The sequence below is a fragment of the Henckelia pumila genome, chromosome 4, assembly GCF_033568475.1.
Source record: "Henckelia pumila isolate YLH828 chromosome 4, ASM3356847v2, whole genome shotgun sequence".
Taxonomy (NCBI): Eukaryota; Viridiplantae; Streptophyta; class Magnoliopsida; order Lamiales; family Gesneriaceae; genus Henckelia; species Henckelia pumila.
In genome coordinates, this window is record NC_133123.1 from 204,588,343 (window position 1) to 204,611,516 (window position 23,174).

The 23,174-nt window shown below is 34.9% G+C and overlaps 2 protein-coding genes across 3 annotated transcripts; one reads left to right on the plus strand and one right to left on the minus strand.

The window, feature by feature from the left end:
- Positions 1–7,158: 7,158 nt before the first annotated feature.
- On the plus strand, positions 7,159–12,185 carry LOC140864842 (uncharacterized). Of its 2 annotated transcripts, none has more exons than XM_073269225.1 (10): positions 7,159–7,624; positions 8,301–8,489; positions 9,062–9,159; positions 9,976–10,066; positions 10,143–10,346; positions 10,424–10,680; positions 11,107–11,197; positions 11,291–11,507; positions 11,685–11,899; positions 12,052–12,185. In XM_073269225.1, exons 1-9 carry the CDS (start codon positions 7,436–7,438, stop codon positions 11,894–11,896), a joined length of 1,548 nt encoding a protein of 515 aa, XP_073125326.1. In that variant the 5' UTR covers positions 7,159–7,435; the 3' UTR covers positions 11,897–11,899; positions 12,052–12,185. The 2 variants fall into 2 exon arrangements, with proteins under 2 accessions (XP_073125326.1, XP_073125325.1); XM_073269224.1 differs by lacking the exon at positions 12,052–12,185 and having other exon boundaries at positions 7,159–7,330; positions 7,397–7,624; positions 11,685–12,029.
- A 686-nt stretch (positions 12,186–12,871) lies between these two features.
- LOC140864077 (probable LRR receptor-like serine/threonine-protein kinase At2g16250) lies at positions 12,872–17,558 on the minus strand. The gene is made up of 5 exons (XM_073267989.1): positions 16,947–17,558; positions 14,753–16,842; positions 14,217–14,345; positions 13,955–13,977; positions 12,872–13,849 (listed from the first exon to the last, which is right to left on the minus strand). The coding sequence occupies exons 2-5, from the start codon at positions 16,708–16,710 to the stop codon at positions 13,263–13,265; spliced, it is 2,697 nt and encodes an 898-aa protein (XP_073124090.1). The 5' UTR covers positions 16,711–16,842; positions 16,947–17,558; the 3' UTR covers positions 12,872–13,262.
- Positions 17,559–23,174: the final 5,616 nt, after the last annotated feature.

Genomic DNA, 23,174 nt, shown 5'->3' on the forward strand with positions numbered 1-23,174 from the left:
AATGCTAACATAAGTGCGTGAAACATTCAAATACCTTTAACATAACTCAAAATCAACACAACCCACAAAATATTTTGAAATATAACATGAACCCTAACTGAAATTGCAAGAAAATTCGAAACCCTAGCTCATTTTCCTCAAAATTTCGAAAATCACAAGATATACATGCACACAACATAATATCACTTGCTTGGTGAGAAAAGAGAAGCTTATACTTGCCTTTCACTTCAAAAATTACCAAAAAAAATGAGCTAGAAAGCAGGAGATGGAGAGGGAGCTTGTCCTTGAGTAGCTTGAAAGATTCCGGGTGATGGGAAGAGCAAGGAGGCGCTAGGGTGGCTCACAGGAAAGGGTGGCGGCACTTCTTCAATGTGGGAAGGGAGGAAAAGGTTTTTCTTTTGGTGTAGGGTTTGATTTTTGATTTAATTGGATAAATACAAGTGTGTGTAGGTGTAAGTATTAAAAGTTGCTATCTCAAAATTAAAAGAGTTGTTATTTGGTTTAATACAACTTCTACACTACTCACACTAAAATTAATTAAATCTCTTATCTTTAATAATTGATAGATTAAAGGAAAATGTCATCTATTCGAGTTTAAAAATACTAATTTTGAAGGTGATTAAATAAATCCTAAAATTTGTTTTAAAAATAATTATGATTACTCGAAAATCTTTAAAATAAAGCTTTATCTACTGTCCTCAACTTTTAAGGATTTAAAATATTTAAATAAAAGATATCTCAACATCCTCGGCTCCCCTCGTCGACCCTGAAACCACACAAACACAAGAATTCTTTTTTTAAATAATTACTTAAACATTTTGATGTCACGTTGATAAATAAAACATTTAAATAATAAACGGAGCAATGAAAATAATTTAAATAAAATAGCTGAACATTTAAAATTTATTTAAATAAATACAGAAGCTGAATTAAAAATCTTTAAAGCAAATTGGACAATCAAAAATATTTAAATAATTAAGCTAGAGAGTTAAAATAATTTAAATAAGCAATATTTAAACCTTTAAAATCATTTAAACAAATAAGTTGTACAATAAAATCACTTAGATAAATAATTAACATTTTATTAACACATAAATCAAATAAAGAATTTAAATCAATTAAACTTAAAAATAATAATCATAATATTTATTTAATTTTATGCATGTGATTTAGTAGATTGGATTTTAGGCATTACAATTCTCTCCTCCCTTAAATAAAATTTCATCCTCAAAATTTAAGACTTACTAACTAGGTCCGGATACAAAGAACCAGGTCAACACTAAATTCTCTAACTTTGCACCCACATGAGTTGGCTTTAATCAGCTTTCTCTGTGGACTCTGGTACTTATTGACACCTACAAATTAAGGAGCTGACTAACTCTCACTGCAATGTAAATTCATAGTTCTTATTTGTTTCCAAGTGATTTTATCCTAAATGAAATTTTATCAGTGCAAAAATTTACTTTCAATCTAAATTTACAAACATAAAAACGTAATGCGGTAGTCATCCTACCGCAACTGATACCAACTCGAACAATTTTTAATTCATTGCTGATTTTTTCTTTTTTGCTCTTGTAATTTCTCGAGAGGTTTTGGTCTAGCCCATCTCTCTTGTATTTATATTTTTTACTTTTAATAAACTGGTAGAGGTTCGTCTAGCCCCCCGCCACAACATGCGGCTTTGGGAAAAAAAGCTTACATTCTACTAATCTTATATCCTTCGTTATTACTCAAATATTTTCCACATAAGCGATCGTATGTTAATACTAACCATCGATCAATCCAATAACTTTTTCTTAACATGATAGCTTCAATAAAAGAATTTTGTCAAAAATTTTCATAAAGTGCAGTTCAAAATTTTTTATACATCATTAGTCGTAGTCAAAACTCCACCACAAATCATTAAAAGATATGCTTAAAAGTTTTAAATAACTAATTATGCACACCCACTATAAAAATACAAGCTTTGGAAATTATATTTTCGTTGCCAAAACATTTTTTTAAAATTTTTCTCACAAGTCAGCGCATGTCTTAAAAATATTAATTTTTGCATGCAAACAAATAATTTCAAATATCATTTTAGAAGTGATAAATTTCAATGGAATTTTTTGACCGCAAAAGTTCTAAAAATCCTTAATCAACTCACTAGACTTGTTCAATCTTCTAAAATTATATAAAACTTCTTCCAAAAATTTTTATGACCGATCCTCTATCAAAACCCTCTTTTGAACCCAAACTCTGAATCGTAACAAAGAATCAAATTCCAGATCTTAAACTTGACAAAGACAGCAACTTGGACAGTCGATATAGTAACTTACAACAGCTTATTGCAAATAGCCTAACTGCATCCATCTACAATGTAGTAGCAACTTAAAGAACCAAAAACTTGAACGTTTTATAGCCACTAGAAAAAACCACAACAACCAAAGTATTGGATATCAACAATTTCTTAGTGACAGCAGCCTAGCAGAACAGATTAACAATTTTGTCTACTGTACATGGAAAGAATCCCACTTATCAAATCATATCTATCACACTATCACACATCTCAAACACTATTATCAAATCCTGGCTACACTACCGACTCAAAACAGAACCCAATCCAAAAGCAACATGACAGCAAGTGAAAGAATCCAAAAATAATACCACAACTTGCTTAATCTAGCCGCTTGTTTAGCTCGACTTCTAAACTCTTATCTACTCAAACCAATGCTTCTCTAACATTCTAGCTCACGTCTCAATTCACCACACTTAATTTTTGACTACTCACAACTAGACCACCAGTCCCTAACAATGTGAGAACAGAGTCACAAGTTACAACCAACAACCCGACTTCTCCATCGACTCAACTCCTTGACAAAAGAACTCACTCACAACATTCCAAAACATAACTTACAATACTCCCAACACATCAGCAACACTCATCGAAATAAGATCAAGTAGCAAAACAAAATCCATCGGCGACAGACAGTTCAAAGAAAACGGGAATAAAAAAAAATTAAACAACATTTAAAACTTGATTCTTTCATGCACACAAACCTTCACTTCCAATGCTACGACCTTATGATGTAGTATAGAAAGGTATAAACATATGTTTATAAATAGGTTTTGAAGCTATCAATTAGAGCTATAACTATATTTTAATCCCTTCACTTTAATTCTAGCACGCAACATTTCTCAATTCGATGTTCATACAAAAATTGCAATGATACCTTAAGTTTATCTCAAGTTCTCGCATGATTAAGGTAGTGTTTGGAAGAGCTTCTTAAAAGCACTTATCAGCTTTTTCGTTAACAAAAATTTGAAATTTTGTGAAATTTTGTTAACAAAAAGCTAAAAAGTGTTTTCTAGAAGTTTTCTCAAACACTACCTTAGAATCATTGCTTAGCTAGAAAAACTCACGTCTATCAATATCTAAACAACCTATTCACTTAGTTGTATTCGACTAAAATCTATTATAAGAAAATAACTTACAATAATAACAACACAATTAATATCTCATAATGCACAAGTTATCATTTTTCGACAGACTCCTATCTTCTCTTCAAAATTGTTAACGCCACTTAGTATCTCAAATAAATTTCACGTACTGTCTAAGACTGGAACGAATATTGATGCACCAATTCCACTCCACTTGAAGTCAACATGTTTTTTAAAAAAATTTAAATGGTTTAAACTACTTAAAAATTTTAAACAAGAACAATAACTGAACTACAAATTTAAATAATTTAAACATCTAACTTTGAAAATATTTTTAAATGGATGAAATCAAAATATTTAAAATAGTAATTCAAATACAACTAACATATAAAATTTGTTAAAACTTACAGACCTTGAGGCGAGACTTCTCGAGCTTCTTGCAATTGACAGTAGGCACAAACTCAAACCAAGACCATGTTCTGATACCAACTGAGATGACCCTAAATCTTATACTGAATAATCTAAAATTTTAAAACAATAAATCGCAAAAATATAAAATTTCTTAATTTGCACTCTACAGGTCAATAGTAAACCATATTACTATTCACCGACAAATTATTTTCATAAATATCACTAAACAATAAAACTGAAATGCAAAAAATATGGATAAAGCATCCTCAAATTTAAACTTACAAATTTAATCATAACATAAAATATTAATCAACAAACTAAACAATTTGTACAATTTTCTAAATATACTCATGACCTTAAAAATAATATATGACATCAAATTCTACATTAAAAAAATAACATCATGCGGAAAGCTAGCATAGGTCGGAGGGTATCGTGCTCTGTCATGCACTCTTTCTACCAACACCTAAACCACTCCAAACAGAATCAATACAAGACAAAGTGAGCACAAGACCTAACCAAGGCATCTCCTGCACCCTTCATGAACAACATTTCGAATTTAAGCATAAAAATTCCAATAAAATTGCAACAACAATTCGAAATGCTAACATAAGTGCATGAAACATTCAAATACCTTTAACATAACTAAAAACCAACACAACCCATAAAATATTTTGAAATATAACATGAACCCTAACTGAAAAATATGCATGCACACAACATAATATCACTTGCTTGGTGAGAAAGGGAAGCTTATATTTGCCTTTCACTTCGAAAATTACCAAAAAAATGAGCTAGAAAGGAGGAGAAGATGGAGAGGGAGCTTGTCCTTGAGTGGCTTGAGAGATTCCGGCCGGTGGGAGGAGCAAGGCGGCGCTAGGGTGGCTCACAGGAAAGGGGAGCGGCGCCTCTTCAATGGGAGAAGGGAGGGAAAGGTTTTTCTTTTGGTGTAGGGTTTGCTTTTTGATTTAATTGGATAAATACAAGTGTGTGTAGGTGTAAGTATTAAAAGTTGCTATCTCAAAATTTAAAGAGTTGCTACTTGGCTTAATACAACTTCTACACTACTCACACTAAAATTAATTAAATCTCTTATCTTTAATAATTGATAAATGAAAGGAAAATGTCATCTATCCGAGTTTAAAAATACTAATTTTGAAGTGACTAAATAAATCCTATAATTCTTTTTAAAAATAATTATGATTACTCGAAAATCTTTCAAATAAAGCTTTATCTATCTTCCTCAACTTTTAAGGATTTAAAATCTTTAAATAAAAGATATCTCAACATCCTCGGCTCCCCTCGTCGGCCCTGAAACCAGAGAAACTCAAGAATTCTTTTTTTTTTTAAATCATTACTTAAATATTTTGATGTCATGTTGATAAATAAAACATTTAAATAATAAACGGAGCGATGAAAATAATTTAAATAAAATATCTAAACATTTAAAATTCATTTAAATAAATACACAAGCGAAATTAAAAATCTTTAAAACAAATTAGACAATCAAAAGCATTTAAATAATTAAGATAGACAGTTAAAATCATTTAAATAAGCAAGTTTAAACCTTTAAAATCATTAAAACAAATAAGTTGTACAATAAAATCATTTATATAAATAATTAACATTTTATTAACACATAAATCAAATAAATAATTTAAAGCAATTAAACTTAAAAATAATAATCATAATATTTATTTAATTTTATGTATGCGATTTAGTAGATTGGATTTTAGGCATTACATTAAGTGCTTTAGATATATTTTGCATGTGCACATACACGTTGACTCGTATCTCCTCTGAGATAGTCTTTCTCGTAGGGTCGCTTAGCCCTACGCTTGATTATATTGTCTGACACCGGGAGTTACCGCACGGAGCGTAGACTGATACTACGGTGATCTAGACGAGTGCGTGAGCTATCCAGTGGTTGGAGTCCCATATGGTGCTACATACTCATTGGCGCCTAGTTTGAGCAGGACTTGGTAGTTGACAAGTCACCCCAATCATATCACGTTGCATGCATCATATTAAGTTTTTTATACTCATATTTACGTACTGAGTGTTAGTCTCTCTCGTCCTTGTTATTATCATGAATACCCTATTTTACGAGACAGGTCTCATGATGGACTGAGTGGGTGGATCATAGCAAGATTAGCTGCAGGTTCTAGAAATGCCAGGAGTACTATACTTGCTACAGTCAGATTTGGTTGTATATATTTTGGGTAAATACACTTGGGTTTGTAATACCGGTTATATTTCATCGGTTTATCTTGTATTTAGTTGGTTTTTAAGTTTTCGCAATAAACTTTGTTAAGTTTGAATAATTAATGTTTTATATTAAGTTAATGACATGCTTAAAACTGCAAGTTAATATGTGATTCGGGCGGGTCACTACAAGAAAACTTTAAAATTCTCCAACCAGTGAGCTGTCACCTTTGAACTCAAACGCCTAGCCTATCCTCTTGGCAACAACCCCCTCTAGGAGTTCTCAAAATTAATGTAGATGCCGCCGTGGTTGATTCGAAAGACATGTTTGGTCTAGGTATGGTTGGCCTGGATCATAATGGGATTGTCGTATTTGCCATAACTCGATGTTTTCCCAGTTCGTTCACTCCTCATTTTGCAGAAATGGCAGCTGTTAAGGATTACAACACGGGTGAACCAACTGGATTGTGGAGACAAACACACTTGTAGTGGTGAAAGCGATCAAGCATCCAGCCCCCTTCTGGTTGGAAGAATCAGTAGCTGAGATCATTAGGAAATATCACTCGATATTCAACATTGTAAGCGCAATGCTAGTGCAGTAGCTCATCAACTTGCTTGCCGATGTTTACATAGGAGAAATGGACTTGGTTTTCATGATGTTATTCCTTTGTTTTTTAAACAAGTTGTACTTCACTCATTAATGAAGTATGTGATGTTTCATGACTAAAAAAAACACATAATTGAAAATGGGAATCGAGTTTTGAATTTCTTAAATTAATAAATTACTAAACCAAAAATACCAAAACATGAACTAATTTAGAGACTGAAAAGATGGAATTTATCCAATTTGCAGAGGTCGTTGCCTAACATCGAGTTAATTTTATTTGTTGGTTTGTTTTTCGCACAACACAATTTATATGGAAGCCAAATATGGTTTACGACTAGAACTACTTGAAATTGAAGAATTATCTTAGTTGGCACACAACATCAAAAGTCACGTAATAAATAATAATTTTCACAATAAATTTGAGATTAATCTGTGGTACATCATATCTATAAATAGAATTATTATAAAAGAGAGAGAGAGAGAGAGAGAGAGAGAGAGAGAGAGAGAGAGAGATAAGTTGGAGAATTTAATTGTTCTGTTAAGATTAGACCAAGTGCTTGCAAGTGCAAGATCTCATTTGCAAACAAAACGACGTCGAGTAACGTGTTTGAACAAAACGGTGCCGTTCGGTGAGCTTCATTGACTTCAAGAACACGTCGGAAACAGGGCAGCTTATTAGACTGGAAGGTATTTCATTTTATCTAAAAAAATTGGAAACCCTAGTACTAAGGATCTGATCGGATTCTATTGCAGAAAATTTGAATCATTTTCCAGAAAATCGACGTACAAACGATGGCGGACAATTCGGCGAAGTCTTCCGAGGCGGAAATAAAGCCCGAAGTTGAAGACACTGCCGCCGACATACAGTCTAAACCTACTGGCGGCGGCGGAGGATGGGGTGGTTGGGGGTTTTCCACGTTTTCTTATATCTCGGATCTTCAGAAAGCTGCTGCTGTCGCCGCCGGAGAGATCTCTCGCAATGTACGTCTCCTTCCTTGAGATCGAATCATGTGCATTAAATGTGCCGCGGTTACTCGGGCTTACATAGCTTTACTTGCATTATTAACTGAGGAATTAGGTTGATTTGGTTTGTAAAATTAGAAGTTTGAAGTATATGATTTTAATTTGTAGCCGAAGCATTAGAGGGTAATCGGTTGTCTTCTTCGTAATGTATCTGGCTTCGATGTTTTTTTCTAAATCTATTATTTCGGGGTTTTTTTTTAGCTTCAATTTGCAGCAATAATGTGGCAAGATGCCCAGTGATTATGTCAAACCCGGTGTAGTTTTTCTTTTATGATTTTCGTTGAAAGTTTATGTTGGCATATTGTGATGGCTTCGGTATCTCTTCGCAAGAGTGAAGAGAAAATGGAAGAAACATACTGCCTTGAGGTTGGTTCAAATTTAATGAAAAATGCGGGCTTGATTCAGTAAGTTCGTAAGTAAAGAATTTCTGAATGTGATCATTAGTTGTGCTTATTTGGATCACTGAAATAGCATCAAAATTCCCGGTTCTTTTCTAGGCCTAGTTCTATTAGTTATGAATTCTGAGATAATTTGCAGAACATGCTGGGTTTTCTATTTACCTGGATCACATTTGTGAATTTATTTGGTGGATCATTTTGCTACATGTTTGAGTTGTTCGATAACTCCAATACAGGCTGTCGAGGCCGCTAGGACAGCAGCTCAGAGCATTACTGATACTATGGCTGAAGAATCTAAATCGTCAGACGAGTATGGTACAGAATCATCCTTGGTTGTGGATGAAAGTGATAAGGAGGCGGACGAGCGGGGCAAAATTGCGCTGGATAAACTAGAGAAAGCCAGTGAAGATACTTTCCTTAGCCAGGTATGTCATGTGAAAATAATGTGAAAATGTTTTTTCAATTATCTTCAGTTCAACACTTGCTTCATGCTTAGCCCAGATCCAACATCCAAAGGAGCATGTCTAAAAACTTTATACTCATGGCTGTTTCAAGCACAAGAATTAGGACCTTGGTTTATTATTAATTAATTTCCTTTATGTATTGTAATTAGTATTCTAATAAACCATCTGATAGAGGTGGATTAAGTTTAGACAGTTTATAGGGATAGGATTAGACAGTTATTTCATCAGTAGTTGGTTATGGAAAACTATTTGTACATTTAGGATGATTAATATTGATTATGGTATATGAAAATCTATCTATCAGAGTTCTTTAAAAAAAATTTGAAGACATCACGATGTTCTCTTTTAGAGTGTCACTTCAAAAATCAAACAAGATACATGCTGCAAATTAATGATCCTAATGCAAACAAACCCATTACACGATCCATTTCACAGTCACGTGACAGAAATACTATCAATCATATATTCAGAGGTTCCATTTCCTTATCTCATTCTATTCCAATTCATGCATAAATTTGATAGTGCCAATGCAGGGCTTGAAGGCACTGGATACTTCAGTGGAATCTCTTACATCAGGAGCTTGGCAAGCTCTAGGAACAGCCTGGAAAGGAGGAGCCAATTTAGTTCAAAAGTATGTCACAACAGTTTCAAAATTTGGAATGTAATACACATTAAATAGTTACTATAAAAAGCTTGAAAAACAAATAAAATGTAGTGTTTTATAATGAACTGAGTTGGCAAGCTAGAGGGTCATGTATCTTGAGAAGCTTGGCGGTTTAAAAGTTACCACATTCAAATTTCAAGCTGAAGCATATATCATGTTTCACTTCTCTCTATGCGCATTTGTTTTCGCTGGTTATGGTTTTTTCAGAACACATGAAAAATACATGCAAAGAATACTATTAGTAGTCTCAGTTTTGGAGTGAATCCCCTGTAGAAGATGGATGTGATCTCTGTATGGTTGCAGTGCTTTTTTAATATTTGATTCAATGGATGGCATGCATACAATGAAAATTAAAAACTGTTTTATTTCCTAATATTGGTCTTACATGATGAAGCTTGCAGGTGTAGTGAGACACATATCATGTTTTAAGGTGACAAACAACGGAAACATTAACTTTTATGATCCTTATTTTTCTATAAGGTTGTTCTTTTGTTGACAATGGTTTTTCCCCACTTGAGCTATTTTAGTTATCATGCATGCAATCTTTCCAACTTTCTGGCTTCACCGATCCTTTTGAATGCTTTATAATTCTTTTCAATCATGAAAGTTACTGTTTTATTAGTCCACTGTGTTCTAACTTAGCTTCTGTTTTATACTAAAATTTTAAGAAAGTAATCTCACAAGCCGGTTTATGATTTTGTAAAAGTAGAGTTATTTGGTAAAATGGCATCACTTATATTGTACATACAGATAATGAACAAATTTCATTGTCTACTTTTCTAGGATTGAAAATTCGGCTTCCAACTTTTCTGAGTCAATTCAACATGGTGGAGTTGCTGGGCCAACTGGCAGTGTCGTGCCTTCTCTGTTGGAGGTTTGCACCAGATTCTCTGTTCTTTTCCACTTTTCCAGAATTCTAACCCGGTTTCTTGTCTTCCATATTTATATAGACTGGAAAAGTTTTGACCTCAAAGGGAATGCAAGTGCTTGAGCTAGTTGGAAAAGAAGCTATGGATCTTATAATTTCAGAAACTGGGATTGAAGTGGATAAACATACCAAACTATCTGAGGGAAGGATAGATGAAGATCAACTCTTTGAAGAAGTTACCTTTGACAGATGCTTTTATATTTATGGAGGTCCAGAGCAATTGGAGGTACATAATTTGGAAATGTTAAAATCAATTCATGCTTTAATTGCTTGTTTGTAACTTTAAAGCTTGTCGCTTTGCAGGAGTTAGAAGCTTTGTCCAATCATTATGCACTATTATATAATCGAAGAAAGGGTAAGCTGTCATCGGAACAAAAATCTAATTATGATGGAAAGCTTAAAGATATCCAGCACATCTTTGACCTGGGTTCTGGACTTAATGGAAACCATAATGAGTTTGAAAAAGGGAAGAAAATAGAGTATGCAGATAATGACAGTATTGACGAATTAAAGAATTTACATGAATCCAGTGTTCGCAAGGCTGCTGAATTAGCTGCAGGGTAGATTCCCTTCATTATTCTTTTTATTTTCTATTATTCTCCTAATATTTTGCTTGTGGCAGGTGCTAAGTCATCTATAATGGCCCACTGGTTACTTTGTTGTGGAGAATAGAATCTTGTGGCCCACTGTGATTTGAATGCAATGACTATAATTTAGTTCAACCACAAAGATTTCATTTTCATCTTCATTATCCCTTTACCTCTGGATCTTCTTGCAATCTTCATGATGCAAAATGAACTGGTTTTATTCCAATGGTAGTAATTAAAAGTTTGGCATATAAAGTGTAATTATGTAAAATTGACATCTTTCCTTTGGTTCTCTGTCCTTTTCCCTGGCTCTTATATTCATCCTTGTTTCAGAATCTTATGAACAGGATCCCAATCTATGGAATTAAAACTGTTTCTGTATTTTATAATCCATTGCAGTTTTGCAAGTGCTTTGGCTGGGCTGGCTCCAAATGACATAATTCAAAGAACTTCTGGGAGGCTTGATTCACTTCATTCAGAGGGTGTCCATGTATGTAGAGGAGTTGAATTAGTAAGCAAGTTCTTTGAGTTTTTAAACATGTCAAGTGTGATTGATGCAAAACCTTTTGCCTTTTCGTCTCAGAGACTTTCTGAGATGTGCTGTTTTGCTGTAACTCAATTGCTGATGCTTGGGAAGTCTATTATATCTAATGCAAACAAATTGCAAGATCAAGAGATTAGTGAGGAAATGGTGAAGATAGACTGGCCTGAAGATTCTGTCGAAAGAGCCAAGATAATCCGAATGAGAACAGAATCTATGACAGAAAATATTGAAGCAGTCTCCCACAGTTTTGTTACTGGTAAATTTTAACCTAGATTTCTTCCATTTTTTCGTCATGCTTCATTGCCTATACCCATCCATGTAATTTCCTGAATGATGCTTCTTATCGTTCTATAGCATTACAAAAAATCATATGTTCGCAGCTCTCATAACCAGAAAGCACTCTAATCATCTTGATATGAACTTCTTTACTCAGGTATAGCAGATGTAGCAGAAGCATATCTCGCAGCTATTAAAAGCGCCACTGCTGCTTCACAAGAAGTTGTTCCTAAGAACTCTGTTCAGCAGAAGGCCAGTGCATATACCGAACATCTCCGTGCTGATCATAGCACGGCTGTGGGAAAAATGCAGGATGGTTTGCAATACTTGGCTTATGTGGTTCTCTCTACGTCTATGCCTGCTGCTTGAAAGGTGAAAAAATTTATTTGTGAATATTTGTTTGGGTTTAGTATTTGTCTGACTCGTCTCCCTTTTACATAAAACGCTAGAATACTGATAACCCTTTTGTACCTTTTTTTTTTTTTTTTTTTTTTTTTTTAAATTTTCCCGATGTTTTATATTAGGGAAGAAATCACGTTTGTGGATACCTGATAATACAAGTTTATTTCTTGAGAAGCACACATTTCTGTTTAGAATTTGGGGAGAGTTGTTCATAGAATAGTTACTGAAAGTCTGAAATATTGTTGGTTCATTGAAATATTTCATGTTAATATTATGGATATTTTATGTGTGGGGAGATCCACCAATTGGCTTCTCGTGAGTTTTTGCTAAACACGCAACCGAAAAAATAAAGGAACATAAAATCATACGAAGAAGGGGGACAAAGCTCGAGATCTTATGCGATCGTACGCATAGACGTAAAAATCTTGGGAAATTTTTTTTATGTGAAATATTGGAAAGTAGTTAAAAAGAAATTGAAAAAAGAATAAAAATCTCTGTTGAATTAAAAATTTTAAGCTTTTCCAATCTTTTTATTTTAATGGGGTACATTTGTATATATTTTTTTTTTTGGTGTTTTACGTCTGAGTTTTAAAACAACAGTTTTTAAATATCACGAATTTCAGATTAAGGATTATATTTATGGGTTTTCTTGGGTTTTCACGGGGGTTTCAATTGCTATTTGTCCACACTTGTCTATGGATGGTAGGCTTTTTCTCTGAAGGCAGAAAATATAAATGATCTTTTTTAGGGAAAAAAATCTTCACTAAAAAAATAATGCCCGTGTGTTTATATCTAGTAGACAAAGATATTGTGATTTGTGAACATAAATTATAATATATTGTAAGAAAAGAAATATTCCAGACATGCCAGACGAAACACACACAAAACCTTGACCTTGGTCAAGTTTCCAAATTCTATTTCGAAAACAGGCATCCCCCAAGTTCCACACTATTTAAAAAATCAAAAAAAAATATTGTAAGATGTAAACAAATCTCAAATGTGAAAATCAATGTAGTTTCTGTTTCGTTCTCCCTTCCAACTCTAAACAACACAACCAATATGAAAATTTACAATCCACCTACAAACCAATGAAATAAAATGTAAGTTACCAGCAAAAATTCACGGCTCGTTCCGAACCCAAAACAAGCCTCCACCCCTCCATATCCCAAAGCTTACCCAGAACAAAAGAAATCGAGAAGTCTGCCCAATTTGTGAACACAAGAACTAATAAAAACTGGCTCACAAACTACAGCACCTCCAATGTGAAGAATAATACACAAGGGGTAGCCCTTTATCAGCAAGAATTAAATTGCAAGGAATCACCTTCTGTTGTCTAATCCTCATTCGGAACAATTTCCTTTGAGTGCCGTTTAGTTGAAAAAGAACGGCCATTGCCATCCCCATTTTGGCCGCTCCCTTGAGAACCAGTCGTCCCAGAATTCTTAAAACTGCTAGCTCCTTCTACTTTGTTGGAAGCAACGGCTGGCATGGCAGCAGCATCTGAAGAACTATGGCGCCAACTGCCAAAAAAAGCAGTGTTCCACGATCCTCTAGAGGAGGTGGTTCTAAGCCTCGCTGAGCCAGTGTTTTCTTCTCTTACAACTTTCAAAGGGTTTTCGAGAGCTTTAAGAATGTATCGCATCAAGGGACGTTGACTGGGCTTAGGATTAAGACAAGATCTGGCTATAATCGCCATGGCCCATACTTCCTCTAACAGATCCTCGTCTATGATTAATGATTGATCAACTATGTTTGTGACGAGTTCTTTGTTGTGTATATCTATGTACTCTAAGGCTGCGTCTAACCACCCCTTCGTGGTGGCATCGGTAGATGAACTAATGCCGAGCTTCCCTGTTACGAGCTCAAGTAAGACCTTCCCAAAGCAGTATACATCGTATGCACATGATGCATTAGGAGTACCTGGTTGTAATAGAACATTTAAGAGATTCATCGATATCAAATGTAAACTAATATTTTTGAAAGGGAAAATAATACAGAGGATCATGATTAATGGGAGTAGCATACCTGAAGCACCTGTATCCGATGCCCTGCATATAAAGCGAACAATACAAAGTCACAACCACAATATTCTAATGTAATTTAGCGCGTCAACCACGATAACCTTTGAATTACCGGTAACATCCTTTTATTTTAACAAAGGAACAAATTTAAGACAACTACAAGTTTATTCGACTGAAGTTGAAACCAGCTTCATCAGAGCCCCATGTCGCGAGTGTGGACTACCCTAAGAAAATGAAAATTCTGAAGTGAATGAGGAAGAACTCACTGTGGCAACCGCAGCAATCTTGAGATTCTATTCTGATGAGTTTCAGCTTCTTGAGCACAAACTTCACTCAAACTCCCCAGCCTTACTTCATATTTATCATCAAGAAGTATGCTGTTGGCTTGAACATCCCTTCAACAATACAAGAAAATAAATGCCATAATTAAAAAACATGATACGAAAGGGAAAAGAAATAATTATTAATTAAGAGTGTATATAAATGAAGATGATCAACTGATCAATGCATTTCTTGAATCACAATATCACTAGTTATCTAAATTCTCCAGTGAAAGATCGCCGCTCGTTTAAAGGTGTGATAAATTTACACGTTTATCATAGTTGATGTTAATTTCCCAAGATAATTAGCACATGGTTTAAAAAGACAAACGTCAAGTAGTAAAGTTAGATTTACCATCTTTAACTCTTTCCCACTAATATGTTATTGTATTCCACTTCAAAAATCTACCAAAGTAAAAAATTCAAGTTTGGTGAAGGAAGAAACAAAATGAACCAGCATTTTCGAGTTCAAGCAATGGTACCTATGAACAAGTGGTGGCGTACACTCGTTATGCAGGTAAGACAGACCCTCGGCAATTCCAATTGCAATTTTGAGTCTCGTTATCCAATCAAGTGATTGTAAACTCTCTTCATCCGAATTTTTTTTCTTAAACAAAGAGCTTGACAAGTCCGCATAAGGCATATGTTTGTAAACAATGAACTTCTCATTCTCATTCTCCAAGCAATGCCCTAAAAGAGGGACCAATCTAGGATGGGAAACTTTGCTTAAAAGTTCGAGCTCTGAAAGGTATGCTGCATCCTTGACCGATGAATGCAGATCTATTCTTTTTATCACCACGGGCATCCCACCTTCGAGTATTCCATGGAATAGATCACCAGAATGGCCATTCTTGATTAGATTCACATTGCTAAATTCACTCGTGGCTTGGAGAATCTGCTGATATGCAAATGCATCGCCAAGACTCGAAAAGTTCAGTGATGCTCCAAGAGGTGGAGGACTTTCACCTGCTGGAACAGGTCCCACACTAATACCTCGTTGGTTTGTTGTGTCCCTCTTCCGAGTGCATATGATCAGCAGCACAATAATAGATATTACAAGTGCAAGGAACCCGACACCTCCGAAAATTGAAGCAAAAATTATAACTGATTTGTGGCTCTTTTTCTTGGATTGAGGAGGTGAAGGAGGAGGAGGTTGTGTGACATTCGGATCTCCAAAATTATCAAATACCAGGTTCCTGGCGGCATAGAATGAAGCACATTCTGTTACATTCCTCTGAACAGTCATATTTCGATGGCAATTCCTAATTAAATATGTGTTGCCACGAGCATAAACTGGAACTGGACCCTCGAAATAATTTCCCGCCATGTCGATAAAGCTGAACCTCCTAACTAGAGGTGTAAGATTCCCATAGAACAAATTCTCGGAAATGTTAAACACCGCCACACTAGCATTGGCAATTGAACTAGCATCAGGTAGCACACCAGTAAAATTATTCACAGACACATCAAGAAATTGCAACGAGGGAATCGACCACAGCACATTTGGAAAATCACCACTGAAGTTATTATGACTCAAAACCAAAAACTGCAAATGAGCCAATGGAGGAAACAGGTTACCAGGTATTGGTCCTGATAAAAAATTGTTCCCAATCTGAATTCGCTGCAAATTTCTCAACCCTCTCAAATCCGCAGGCACCGGCCCTGATAGCAAATTGGAGCCAAGATCAAGGTCAACTAGACTAGTTAGATCACCTAGTCGGGCAGGAATAGACGACGAAAAACTGTTTCCTGAAAGATTCAGAAACTGCAAACTAGACAATGTTCCAATGCTTGGTGGTATCGCCCCAGACAAGGAATTCAAAGACATATCAATCAAAGTAAGGTTCCCAAGATCAGTAAAAGTCTCTGGAATCGAACCTGTAAGTCCATTCTTCGAAAGATCAAGCTCAGACAGCCGAAACAACCTACCTAAATTCGAAGGAACCGTGCCAGCAAGATTATTACCAGACAAATTCAATACAACTAAGCTATTCAAATTGCCTACACTAAATGGAATAGAACCATTGATCAAACAAGAACTAAGATCAAGCACTCGGAGAGAGGCAAGACTCAATCCAAACCACTCAGGAATCGGCCCCGGAAGCGCAAAATTCGATGCATTGAAGGTAGACAGCAGTGTCAAATTTCGAAGTGCATCCACTGAAAATTGAGGGTTTTGACTTCCCCTCCTTGTTCTCCTGAACCCTGAAACATTGATCCCCGTAACCCTGCCATTTTTGCACTGTATACCCGCCCATTGAGTACACGGGTCCGACTTTACAGGCCACTCTTTGCTCCTCAAACCCAAAGAAGATCTCAACTGCAGCAAAGCCAATCTTTCTTGCCTAGAAACCAGTAATTGCTGCGATAAAGTATAACCAGACAACAAGAAAACCAGCGCTAAACTCACAAACACTACCCTTTTCCACTGATGCACCATCTCTTCAGCAACTTCATTGAACTTCACGAAAGATTCCACTCACCCTCGTACATATTCATTCACATACACAAAGAACAAGCGCTTTAAATCGCAAAATCAAAGGGGCTCCTCTGTGCATTTAATACGTGTTGCCTGGAAATTAGACAAGAAAGAAGAATAAAGAGATATATAAAGAAAGCAAGAAAGGAAAGAAAAAAAAAAAAGAAAGAAAGGAACTTTATTTCTGGGGCGCTCACATTAACAACGATTAATCAAACAAATCATAAGGCGTGATTGGAATCTTTCTTTCTTTCTTCATTCAAACTCCACCTTTCCGTTCTTGAACAAAACTATATAAAGCAAAACCAAAAAATCTCTTACACTTCACTCTCTCCCCCTGAATCTTTTTCACTCCGCTACTGTTGACGGAGATGGGTTCAGAAAAAAAAAAGTCAAGAAAATATAAGTTTTAGGTGGGAGAGTGTGAGAGAAATGGGGCGCTGGCGCAACACTGAATACTGAATAGTCCAGAAATGGAAAACGAAGTGTGTTAAGAGAGAAAGCGAACGCCCGTCTCAATCTCTCTCTCTCTCCAAAAACACACACTTCTGCGCGGAAAATGGGTGTATGAATGAGCCAGTCCAACCAAATTTATTCATTTTCCAATCTTATTTTCTCTGGGATGTCTGAATTGATCAGACCTGTCGCCGGCGATTCTGAGAATGGTCGGGTCCTGATAGGTGCATGTCGGGCCAGGCTTTTAATGGAGCTTCTGGTCCCGGATTCGGGTCGGGTCGTGAATCTCCGGTGGATCTTGGCCGGCGGAGATCCCGCGTGGCACACAAATTCTTGAAATCTCCTGGTTGTACTTGTGTTTCGCATACTTGTACACGTTGTATTTATTGCATAATTTGCTGGGTAGATATTGGAAATAGGTTCATTTTGGTGTAAAATAAAAATAATAGTATTGTGGGACATGAAATGATTGATGTTGCATGTGACGCATCGATTGAAACATTTTACATAAGTGTCGACTCTTGGTAGCTTGTTTTTTAATTTTATTTTATTTATTACTAATTTAACATCTTACTAGTGACCATACATGAAAATTGAACTCGTAGTCTTGCACGTAGAGCTGTCAGACGGGCCAATTCATAGCAGTGTTGGTCGGCCCTATAATGACTTGCTCGGATCATCTAACTACTAACTAGCAGTCTTAAGCATGCAATTAGCTTAATATAAAATAACAGTGATTATTCAAACTTAACAGAGTTTATTGCGTAAACTTAAAAACCAACTATTTACAGTATAAACCGACGGAATACAACCGGTATTAAAACCCAAGTGTTTTCATCCAAAATATATACAAAAAAAACTGACTGTGGCATGTGACTCCTGGCCTCTCCAGAACCTGCAACTAACTCTGCTTTGATCCACCCGCTCCATCCAACCTCAGACCTGCCTCGTGAAATGAGGTGTCCATAACAATACCAAGGACGTGAGCGAATAACGCCCAATACGTAAATATGAGTATAAAAAAATTAATGTGATTCATGTAGGGTGATGTGTCTGGGGTGACTGGTCAATTACAAAGTCCTGCTCACACTAGGCGCCAATGAGTATGTAGCACTATCTGAGACTCCAACTGCTGGGTTTCTCACACACTCGTCTAGATCACCGTAGTATCAGTATCGACTCAGTGCGGTACTCCTGGTGTCAGACAGGATAAACAGGTGTAGAGTTGAGCGACCCTACGAAAATGGCTATCTCAAAGGAGATACGGCTCAAAATGTATGTGCACATGCGTGATGTATTTAAAACAGTAAAACATATATCATGGCACATAAAATCTAACACATAAGCATGCATATTCAACTGACAATCTCAGTCAGTACTTACGTATTTTTAGTAGTAGATCAAGTCTAGCAGAGTCTAGGTTCCAAGCCTACAGTCAAGTATTCATCGTATCACTACACATATTCTACAAGTCTTAACTAAACTAATATATACAGATATACTCCTATAATTTAAATTGGATTCTCGGACCATATATTCGTCCTTCATTAGCCCTTTGATGTCGAAAACCTAGTTTCTACTCTCAACTGGATGATTTTACCAAAGCACCTCACTTATATCACCGAGCCCTCAATTATAGACTGAATCAAAGAGTGAAACTCTGAATTTGTTCTTCAAAATATCATTTGAAGACCCCTATTTATAGACAAAGATCGGTCGTTCCGAACTAAGGTTCGGTAGTTTCGATCTCTACATGCTCGTCGTGTTTTTGAATGTCGGAGATCGGAAGTTCCGATCTTGACTTCGATGGTTCCAAAATCTGCATGAAGTACACATGTCCAATTCCATGGCTTATTCAACGTGACACATTATCAGATGCTCCGATCTGGCACTTTGGATGGTTCGAACTGTGCCACATGTAAGTTCACCTCGTGACTATTCATTAACAACTTGGCTGACAGGGTTCGGACGTTCCGATCATGCATTCGGATCTTCCGAACAACACCATTGCTTCTGAAGTTGACCATGTTGACTTCGTTGCTTCCGAACTGCACGGTAGTTCCGAAGTCCGAAATTTATATTTTAATCTCATTTACTCCCTTGATCATATATTTAGTAACTCTTACTCATGTTTAACATTTAATTAGCTTAAAACAGGGTACGAGTTACTACAGGCCCACCAAAACCCAACGTTTTTCAGGTCAAGGGCGGGCTGGCCCACCATCCCGACGGACTGAAAATTCTCAACCCAATTTAACTCAAGGTGGGTTGCGGGTTAGGCGGACCGGTCCACGGGTTGACTCACTACAAATAAGAATAAAAATCATTATAATTAATTATAAACATCATTTCATTTCATAAATATTAATAGAACAATATTAATAAAAATTCTAATTATTGATTTCACACGTGTAAATTTTATATAAAGTAATTAATACAAAAACATTTACAACTTTCATTAAAAAAATACATATATCACCAAAAAAATAAAAATTTCTCTAGGCCCACTGCGGGTTGACCCGCCTAGGCCCATGACCCCCGCGGTTTGGCCCTCCTAGGCCCTCCTTTAGTTGAGTTGAAAAAAATTCAACCCAACCCACTTAGAATTGTGGCGGGCCGGGACAGGCTGACTTGGCGGACCTAACCTAAGTTTATAGCTCTACTTGCATGTAATACTAATTATGAATAGAATCAAACTCGTGATTTTGGATTTGATACTAATTGTATTATCGATCATTTTTTCTTTTAGAAAAAGCTAGTTGGTAGAGTTGTTTAAAAAAAGGTAGTTGATAGTAATGATGCAACACAAACTTTTTTGACCGTACAACAGATAAAACGTCACGTTTATCCAGTCGGACAATTATTGTACTTTAACAATGATACTAAATTATTTAGCACTATTCAATACTTTGAAAATCGATGGTTTTGGCTTCAATTTAGATTACAATATAAGGTCGAATTGGAACCCAAGCACTTGGATACAGTTCCTATGTTTATTCTTGATGATTTTGGTCTAATTTTGTTCTTTTGGAAATCAAAGCCAAAATAGAAAAACAGTTAAAGTTCCAATCGTTAGAAGTGGTTTCGATTTCCATTTATGATTCTAAGAGAACCATGGCCCATGGTCATAATAATAATAACAACAACAACAAACAAGAGTCCCAAACTAAATTAAAAAACGAGACGAAAATCGATTTATAGCGGATTGTTTACCATCTCACCATTCAGCATCCTCTACAAACAGTCTCATATATGAATATTTGTGAGATGGTCAACTTGTCCATAACTATAATAAAAAATAGTATTTTTTACATAAAAATTAATATTTTTCATACAAATCAACATATATTATATAATATACTTTTGACATAAAAAATAATATTTTTCACATAAGTTAGCATATATCACACAAATTTTTTCATAACATAACTAAAAAAAGTGATATTTTGCAATGAAAAACAATACTATAGACATAAAATATAGTTCTTTTCTTGATTGATCGATCAAAAATCCATCTCACGAAATTGAATCAAATTAAAGAAAGTCTCACACTAATACAATTTTAAATTGTGTAATAGTTTGTATTTAAGAAGTGAAATTTTTTTCCCCAAGTTTACAATAGAATCACAACGCTACAGTATCATAATGTACATGTGCATTAAATATGAAAAAACCATATCTAAGTTCCGTTTGAAAAAACATATCTAAGGTCAATAGAATCACAACGCTACAGTATTTTTCGTCTCCCAGAAAATATTTTCATCAGTAGATAAATAAATATATCAAATTTTATATTTATGTCCCAACAAATGTTTTTATCTTTTTTTATATTTCTAAAGTAATTATTGTTCTAGTTTCCATCATTCCTAAAAAATAATCCATCATTCTATCACATAGGTGACGTCTGGGACTGAAAAGAGGGCAGAGAGTGATTGTCGGTGTCAAAGGTTGCATGGACAAGGAGTGACTCGTGTCAAGCTTCTAAGCTAAGGGTTATATATATGAATCGAACCGATCTCACACTGAATACAGATTCTAAGACCGTGTATATATGAGACCGTACGATTGAAGAGAGTTCACAAGATTTGATATGTAATACTTATATCAATAATGTGCATTTTGTTTTTGGAAGTCCATCACATAAGAACTTCAAAGTTAAGCATGTTTGACTTGGGGCAATTATGAGATGGGTGAGCCTTTGTAAAGTTCATCGGAGTGCGTTTGATTGATGACATAAGCACGATGGAGTGAAAGCTAGTGGAGATGTGAGTCCCGGGACAGATAAGAGAGCGAGGAGTGATTGTCTGGTGCCAAGAGGTTGCACCGACAACGAGTGGCTTCTAACAGCTTTTAGGCTAAAGAGTGCATGCATGAATGAACATATCACATACTAGAATGAGAGAGATTTTGAGACTGTGTATGTATGAGATTTCATGATTGAGGGTGACTTAAAATATTTTATAGGTACTATTCATATCAACAAGGTGAACATTCTTTTTGGAAGTATCACATAAGAACTCCAAAGTTAAGCGTAATTGCCAAGACCCGTGTTGGTTAGGACAGTCATCGAACTTGAGGCGTTTACAAGATGTTGGGGGTTGTAATAATTAATGTCTCTCCTGGATAAAACGATCGAACCATGATGCTTGAACTGTTGTGCGGTTTAAAAATTTTGAGTTGCACCATTACTACCAGTCATAACTTTTGGTAAAGCGGCAAACGTTCGGTCGTACAATTAGTATCAAAGTCAAGGTCATGGGTTCTATTCTCGTTGATTGAAAGAAATACAATGATTCGGAGAGAGATTGTTGGGGTGTAATAATTGTCTCTGCTGGTAGAGTGATTAAATACGCTTAGGTTGTTGTGTGATTTAAAAGCTTTGAGTTGCATAATTATCACCGGCTATAAATTTTGGTAAAGCGGCAAACGTTCGGTCCTACACAATATATATAGTAATTTATATTCACACCTATACTTTTTTATAACTTTTACAATTGTTAAGGGATGTGAGTGTCAAATGCATAAAATATAGGAGAAATGCATTTATGTGTGTGTGTGTTTAGGATAAATTGCAAATTTGGTTATTTCTATTTTGTTTTTTTTGAGATTTTAATCATCTATAATCAATTTTTTTGAAATTGCAAAACAAATAGCCGATCAAAACAACAAAAATACAAGCACAGGTGATAGAAAAACCATTTTTCCGGTCTTTCTATGAAATTTTGATCAAATTCTCACTTCGTTCAATCTTAAGGGTTATCAAATATTAATCCAATATCTATATCTATATTATATATAAAAACAGTGTTTTTGCGTGTTTTTGCCATTTTTTATAAAATCCCGCCAAAAAACTATAGCTAAAAATAGAAACTTTTTCTCAAAACGAAATATTAATTATATTTTAATAAAATTGATACTCAATACTTACCGTATTCAATCGTGTATATATGTGGACATTTGAACTTTTTAATTTAATTCATTAAGTGTATATAAATATATATACATTCATATATTTAAATTTAATATATTTCTTTGATTTCTCAAATATTATTATAAAACGATAATAAAAATAATTAGAAACTTAACAAAATTTTCAACTGTGCAAATCTTAAATTTAAAAAATTTATCAATAATTAATTAATAACATTTAAAACACAAGATATATGTTAACAAAATGTAACTAATTTACCAAACATTTGATTTAAATACAACTTTTTCAACGGTGCACATACAATAATATACATTCATCATCTTTTCTTTCCAAAATAATTAAAAATAAACCTTTAAAATAAATAAATAAAATGTGTGTCAGTTGTTTTATACAATCACAAAATTTCATCATTCCAAAAACAGAATCATTTATTTCCAACACAATATTATACATTTTAAAACTTACCAATATAATATTTCATAATTTGACTTACAAAATTCGAGTGATTTAAGAATAATGATTTCAATTGTTAGAACAA

Coding starts and splice junctions, on each gene's coding strand:
- LOC140864842 (XM_073269225.1), top strand. CDS start 7,436: ATGGCGGACAATTCGGCGAAGTCTTCCGAGGCGGAAATAAAGCCCGAA. Junction 8,490..9,061: donor AAGATACTTTCCTTAGCCAG/GTATGTCATGTG, acceptor GTGCCAATGCAG/GGCTTGAAGGCACTGGATAC. Junction 10,681..11,106: donor GCTGCTGAATTAGCTGCAGG/GTAGATTCCCTT, acceptor AATCCATTGCAG/TTTTGCAAGTGCTTTGGCTG.
- LOC140864077 (XM_073267989.1), bottom strand. CDS start 16,710: ATGGTGCATCAGTGGAAAAGGGTAGTGTTTGTGAGTTTAGCGCTGGTT. Junction 13,978..14,216: donor AGATTGCTGCGGTTGCCACA/GTGAGTTCTTCC, acceptor CTTTATATGCAG/GGCATCGGATACAGGTGCTT. Junction 13,850..13,954: donor ATCGGATACAGGTGCTTCAG/GTATGCTACTCC, acceptor TATTACAACCAG/GTACTCCTAATGCATCATGT.